The 7,500-nt window shown below is 42.8% G+C and overlaps 1 protein-coding gene across 3 annotated transcripts in view; it reads left to right on the plus strand.

Moving 5' to 3' along the window:
* Window positions 1-7,500, plus strand: part of farp2 (FERM, RhoGEF and pleckstrin domain protein 2) — a 179,691-nt gene that overhangs the window by 106,692 nt on the left and 65,499 nt on the right. For all 3 annotated transcript variants that reach the window (XM_061977479.2, XM_061977476.2, XM_061977478.2), the window contains exons 8-13: window positions 673-820; window positions 900-995; window positions 1,063-1,226; window positions 3,190-3,258; window positions 3,331-3,388; window positions 5,467-5,677. In XM_061977479.2, coding sequence (XP_061833463.2) covers window positions 673-820; window positions 900-995; window positions 1,063-1,226; window positions 3,190-3,258; window positions 3,331-3,388; window positions 5,467-5,677 — 746 coding nt within the window. The remainder of the gene's footprint in view (window positions 1-672; window positions 821-899; window positions 996-1,062; window positions 1,227-3,189; window positions 3,259-3,330; window positions 3,389-5,466; window positions 5,678-7,500) is intronic.

Raw genomic sequence — 7,500 nt, forward strand, 5'->3', positions numbered from 1 at the left:
TGAAAATGAATCTTAATATTTATCCATATATAAAGCGCACCGGGTTATAAGGCGCACTGTCAGCTTTTGAGAAAGTTTGTGGTTTTTAGGTGCGCCTTATAGTGCGGAAAATACGGTATGTATATATATATATATATACACACACACACCCCATAAAATCAATAAACGCAGGTCACAACATCAGAAGGCTATTACCCAAGGGGGCGTGGCTACAGGATAGAGTTTCCAAATGTTAAGCGCTTTTTGAGTCCTTTGTATGCGTGTTATATCATTTTTCATTACATTTTCAATTATAATAATGTCAGTCAATTATATGCTAAAAAAACCCATAAATGTAGTACATTATTAGTGTCCAAAAGACAGCCAAAAGAGGTTGGTAGATAATAATAAATGTTAAGGTAAAATATTGTGTAGAAATGCACCCAATTGCAGGAAATGTAGTTTTGATTTTCAACATTTTATTTTATTTCTGCCGATCTTCCTCTTTTTTTCGTCAGATTTCTTTTTTTTTTTTTCCCGTCAAAGAGTGCTCACAAGGCTGAAACACAAGAATAACAAAAAAAAAGACATGCTCAAATGGAGGAAATGTACATTTTAGCCTTTGGAACCTTGTTTTGGTTTTGCTATTTCCTAAGGTTGCTAAGAAAGTGTTCTCCTTGTGGTCTCCTCCAGTAGCCAGACCCCCGCCGAATCCGATTTCCAAATCCTGGAGATCGCCCGCAAACTGGAGATGTACGGCGTGCGCTTCCACCCGGCGGCCGACCGCGAGGGCACCAAGATCAACCTGGCCGTGGTCCACATGGGCCTGCAGGTTTTTCAGGTAAACTGCGACACACCAAAAAAAGACCAAAACACAAGGCGGTGAGGTTTCTTCTGAAGGCGGTGGTCTCTCCTCTCAGGGCCACACCAAGATCAACACCTTCAACTGGTCCAAGATCCGCAAGCTGAGCTTCAAGAGGAAGCGCTTCCTGATCAAGCTGCACCCAGAGGTCCACGTAGGTATCAGTACCAGTCCACCACGGCCGTGGTCCTCTTTGGTAAAGCAGTCCTCTTTGGATGCAGGGCCCCCACCAGGACACCCTGGAGTTCATGATGTGCAGCCGGGACCAGTGTAAAGTCTTCTGGAAGATCTGCGTGGAATACCACTCCTTCTTCCGTCTCTTTGACCAACCTCAACCCAAACCCAAAACTATACTTTTCACTCGAGGCTCTTCTTTCCGATACAGGTATGAACTAGGGTGCTACGCTATACCGGCACTAGTATGGTATCACGGTACCAATGAATCAAAAACGGTGCTATACTCTGTTTGAAAAGTTCCGGTTCCCAACGGGCATGACATTGCTGGTTTTACGAGCAGAGGAGCATGTTCGGCAGCGCGCGCACACCGAGTACTTACAAGCAGACACAGTGTGTAGACCATACTTGCCAACCCTCACCTGAGTGACGTCAGGTGCGCAACACCACGTAAATCGTTGGCCAACCAAAAACTAACCCCAGTACGCTATAGCCAACATTCACCAGGAGATGGCAACAGACAAACATAGATCACTATTACATTCCTCCCCTTTTAGAAATGTATAGAAGTTACTCAAAATAAATAAACAACCCAACCAAAAAATGCAGCAGCTCAATTAAAAAACTGTACTTAAGCCACATTCTTTTCTTCTTTTTTTTTAGTACTGAACTCTTAACCCTCAGTTGTAAAAAAAATAACATGCTTATTATACAAACAGTATTTGTACACCTTTAACACAGATTTTTATACTGTCTTCAGAGATTCCGTTTTTTTGGTGGTACTCGAAACCTTTCTGGGTACCTGCGAAAGGGTGTTCAGCATGGTTAGAAAAATAGTCACAGAGAATAGAACAAGGATGGACAATTCAACCCTTAACTCAACAATGAGTAGATGAGTGTTAATAAATGAACACTGAAATTCAAGTATTTCTTTTATTTATATATATATATATATATATATATATATATATATATACGATTGTAGCTGAGATAGGCTCCAGCGCCCCTCGCGACCCCAAAGGGAATAAGCGGTAGAAAATGGATGGATGGATATATATATAATAAAATAAATATATATATAGCTAGAATTCACTGAAAGTCAAGTATTTCTTATATATATATATACACACACACACACACACACACACACACACACACACACCTTGTAGCGTACCGGAAGAGTTAGTCCTGCAAAGGGTTCTGGGTATTTGTTCTGTTGTGTTTATGTTGTGTTACGGTGCGGATGTTCTTCCGAAATGTGTTTGTCATTCTTGTTTGGTGTGGGTTCACAGTGTGGCGTATATTTCTAACAGTGTTATAGTTGTTTATACGGGCATCCTCAGTGTAACCTGTATCGCTGTTGATTAAGTATGCATTGCATTCACTTGTGTGTGTGCAGAAGCCGCACATATCATGTGACTGGGCCAAATTTGGCCCGCGGGCCAGAGTTTGACACCCATGATGTAAACAAACGCCATGGGTGGATCTACACCTGACATCCACTGTAATGATACCAAGTACAGGAGCGTATCTAGTTGATTACATCGATATTTTTTAGCATCACATCTTTTTTTCATTTAAAAAAATGTCATATTATATTTATAAAGTCAGTAAATACGTCCCTGGACACATGAGGACTTTGAATATGACCAATGTATGATCCTGTAACTACTTGGTATCGCATCTATACCTAAATGTGTGGTATCATCCAAAACTAATGTCAAGTATCAAAGAAGAGAAGAATAAGTGATTATTACATTTGAACAGAAGTGTAGATAGAACATGTTGAAACAGAAAATAAGCAGATATTAACAGTAAATGAACAAGTGGATGAATAATCCATTTTTACAGTTTGTCCTTCATAATGCGTACAAAATAATAGGTGTATAAATGACACAATATGTTACTGCTGAATTAGGAGTCTTTGTTTGTTTACTTACTACTAAAAGACACGTTGTCTAATATGTTGACTATTTTATTTAAGGACTAAATGACAATAATAAACATATGTTTCATGTACACTAACATTTGTTGTTCAAATAAAGACAATAATGACATTTTTTGTGGTCCCCTTTGTTTAGAAAAGTACCAAAATACGTTTTGGTGGACAACCCGAGTATGAAGTATGATTCCTTTCTCTTGGTGATACTGACTCTAAGTTCTTGTGCCGACAGTGGGAGGACACAGAAGCAGTTGGTGGAGTATGTGAGGGAAAACGGAGCAAAGAGAACGCCGTACCAGAGGTGTGTGTGTGTGTTTCTGCTGATTGTACACTGACTTCATGACACTGAGGACGCATCCTTGTGGTTCTGCAGGAGGAACAGCAAAGTGCAAACATCATCTCGCTCCCTCACCATCGATGTGCCAAAACAGGTGAGTGGAAGTCATTCCGGCCTGAAATGTAAATACTAACCCCGTTTCCATATGAGTTGGGAAATGGTGTTAGATGTAAATATAAACGGAATACAATGATTTGCAAATCCCTTTCAACCCATATTCAGTTGAATATGCTACAAAGACAACATATTTGATGTTCAAACTTATTAAAACATTTTTTTGTTGCAAATAATCATTAACTTTAGAATTTGATGCCAGCAACACGTGACAAAGAAGTTGGGAAAGGTGGCAATAAATACTGATAAAGTTGAGGAATGCTCATCAAACACTTATTTGGAACATCCCACAGGTGAACAGGCTAATTGGGAACAGGTGGGTGCCATGATTGGGTATAAAAGTAGATTCCATGAAATGCTCAGTCATTCACAAACAAGGATGGGGCGAGGGTCACCACTTTGTCAACAAATGCGTGAGCAAATTGTTGAACAGTTTAAGAAAACCCTTTCTCAACCAGCTATTGCAAGGAATGTAGGGATTTCACCATCTACGCTCCGTAATATCATCAAAGGGTTCAGAGAATCTGGAGAAATCACTGCACGTAAGCAGCTAAGCCCGTGACCTTCCATCCCTCAGGCTGTACTGCATCAACAAGTGACATCGGTGTGTAAAGGATATCACCACATGGGCTCAGGAACACTTCAGAAACCCACTGTCAGTAACTACAGTTGGTCGCTACATCTGTAAGTGCAAGTTAAAACTCTCCTATGCAAGGCGAAAACCGTTTAATCAACAACACCCAGAAACGCCGTCGGCTTCGCTGGGCCTGAGCTCATCTAAGATGGACTGATGCAAAGTGGAAAAGTGTTCTGTGGTCTGACGAGTCCACATTTCAAATTGTTTTTGGAAACTGTGGACGTCGTGTCCTCCGGATCAAAGAGGAAAAGAACCGTCCGGATTGTTCTAGGCGCAAAGTGTAAAAGGCAGCATGTGTGATGGTATGGGGGTGTATTAGTGCCCAAGACATGGGTAACTTACACATCTGTGAAGGCACCATTAATGCTGAAAGGTACATACAGGTTTTGGAGCCATCCAAACAACGTTATCATGGACGCCCCTGCTTATTTCAGCAAGACAATGCCAAGCCAGGTGTTACATCAACGTGGCTTCCTAGTAAAAGAGTGCGGGTACTAGACTGGCCTGCCTGTAGTCCAGACATTGAAAATGTGTGGCGCATTATGAAGCCTAAAATAGCACAACGGAGACCCCCGGACTGTTGAACAACTTAAGCTGTACATCAAGCAAGAATGGGAAAGAATTCCACCTGAGAAGCTTCAAAAATGTGTCTCCTCAGTTCCCAAACCTTTACTGAGTGTTGTTAAAAGGAAAGGCCATGTAACACAGTGGTGAACATGCCCTTTCCCAACTACTTTGGCACGTGTTGCAGCCATGAAATTCTCATTATTTGCAAAAAAAAAATAAAGTTTGAGTTTGAACATCAAATATGTTGTCTTTGTAGCATATTCAACTGAATATGGGTTGAAAAGGATTTCCGTTTATATTTACATCCAACACAATTTCCCAACTCATATGGAAACGGGGTTTGTACATAGATATATATATATATATATATATATATATATATATTTTTTTTTTTTTGCAAATAATAATTAGAATTTCATGGCTGCAACATGTGCCAAAGTAGTTGGGAAAGGGCATGTTCACCACTGTGTTACATGGCCTTTCCTTTTAAAGTTAAAGTTAAAGTACCAATGATAGTCACTCACACACACTAGGTGTGGTGAAATGTGTCCTGACCCATCCCCTTGTTCACCCCCTGGGAGGTGAGGGGAGCAGTGGGCAGCAGCGGTGGCCGCGCCCGGGAATCATTTTTTGGTGATTTAACCCCCAATTCCAACCCTTGATGCTGAGTGCCAAGCAGGGAGGTAATGGCTCCCATTTTTACAGTCTTTGGTATGACTCGGCCGGGGTTTGAACTCACAACCTCAGGGCGGACACTCTAACCACTAGACCACAAACAGCTGTTTTGTCAATTGATGGAGGAATGTAGTTCGTCTTTGTCTCTTTTATTAAAGGTGTTTGTGTTGTGGTTGCAGAGCTTGCCATTCAGCGAGCGTCACAGGACGATGGGCTCCTCCTCCGTCTCCTTCCACGTCCCCGACGTCGGCCCGCGGAAAGAACACCACGCTCCGCAGCAGCAGCCTCCACCCGCCTCTCCAGCATCCTCCCAGCCGCAGCATCACTCCCCGAAGGAAGAACCCGCCGCCGCCGCCGCCGCCGCTCCCCCGTCTCACTTCGCTTTCCAAGGTGCCCCCGCCAGTCCGGCCGCAGGACACTGCAGCCCCGTGTTTGTGTGTGCGGACAGAGGTGATGATAGTAGGCAGGGGGGGAGGTGGGGGGGCCACAGGAAGGGGGTGCTCACGCCCGAGGCCTTCGAGGCGGAGCTGTTGCGTACCAAACAAAGCGCCGCGTTCTCCCCGTCCGACTCGCCGCTCCGCGTCACCGAGGAGTTCATAGATGACGACCCCGCCCAAATGTCCTTCTACGGCGGGGGGGCCGAGGCCTACCCTTTGGAGCGGGAGGCGGAGTTTGGCGACTTCCCCAAGATCGTGGGTGTCGACCACTCGGAGACCAGCTCCTTGCTCAATAACCGCTCCGAGTGCAGCTCCCTGGACAACCTGGGGCTCAGCTCGGCGGGCTACGCCTCCTCGCTGCGCCTGCCGGGCTCCGACGTCCAATCGGAGGGCAGCTCCATGGTCAACTTCCCGGCGTGCTCGGTGCGCTCGGAGGGCAGCTCGGCCGTGCAGTTCAGCGACCTGGTGGAGCAGCTGGAGCAGCTCAGCTACCCGCCCACCGCCACCGAGGGCTCCGGGAACGGCAGCTCCGACTCCGAGTCGGACTGGGGGTCCGACTGCGTCCTGCCCCCGGAGCAGAACCTCTTCTACGCCAACCCGCTTAACGGGAGTACTGGGATGGAGAGCTTCCTCCTCCAGTGCCATAACCTGCAGGCCCTGGCCCTCGCAGACCTCCCCGGACCCGCTCAGTTCTAGGCTGCTTCGTTGCCACGCCGATACCTTAAGAGTGCAAACGTTAGAAACAAAGTGGAAGTTTTTAAAACCAGCAGTGTTTTCGCCTCAATGTACTTGGCCTTGTTCTGTGTCGGAAACAACTCATTCATGTCGCTGGAAATAACCACTTTAATCACATTTCTCCTGCAACGTCCCATCATGTACATCATACACATCTTGCACATCATGTACATCATACAAATCATGTACATGATGTACATTGTGTACATCATGTACATGATGTACATGCCACAAACCAACGTGCACATAGTGCAGGGGTGTCCAAACTTTTTCCTCTGAGGGTCACAAAGTAAAAAATGTAAACATTCAGCAGCCATTTTTAAGTTTTCTTTTTCAAAACCAACACAATATAATTGGGCTGTCAAAGAAAAGAAAAAAAAATTCAGATTAATCATGATTATTTGTAACGATTCTTAACCAATTAAAAAAAAAAAAAAAAAAAAGATCATATATAATTAATAATAATTAATAATAATAATTAATAATAATTAATCATGATTATTTGTAACTATTCTTAACCATTAAAAAAAAAAAAAAAGATCATATATAATTAATAATAATTAATAATAATTAATAATAATAATTAATAATAATTAATCATGATTATTTGTAACTATTCTTAACCAATTTAAAAAAAAAAGATTTGTAATATTTGTTTTACTCTATATTTATAATCTACACACACACACACCTATCTCAGCTACAATCGTATATATATATATATACATATGTATGTGTGGGAAAAAAAATCACAAGACTACTTCATCTCTACAGGCCTGTTTCATGAGGGGGTTCCCTCAATCATCAGGAGATTTCTCCTGAGAAAATCTCCTGATGATTGAGGGAACCCCCTCATGAAACAGGCCTGTAGAGATGAAGTAGTCTTGTGATTTTTTTTCCCACACATACATATATTGCGCTCTACTACGGTATCGAGCACTATTTTTTGGATAACCTTATTAAGACATATATATATATATATATATATATATATATATATTACACTGTGTGTGTGTGTGTGTGTGTGTGTGTGTGTGTGTG

Source organism: Nerophis lumbriciformis, linkage group LG18, assembly GCF_033978685.3.
Source record: "Nerophis lumbriciformis linkage group LG18, RoL_Nlum_v2.1, whole genome shotgun sequence".
In the NCBI taxonomy this organism is placed as follows: Eukaryota; Metazoa; Chordata; class Actinopteri; order Syngnathiformes; family Syngnathidae; genus Nerophis; species Nerophis lumbriciformis.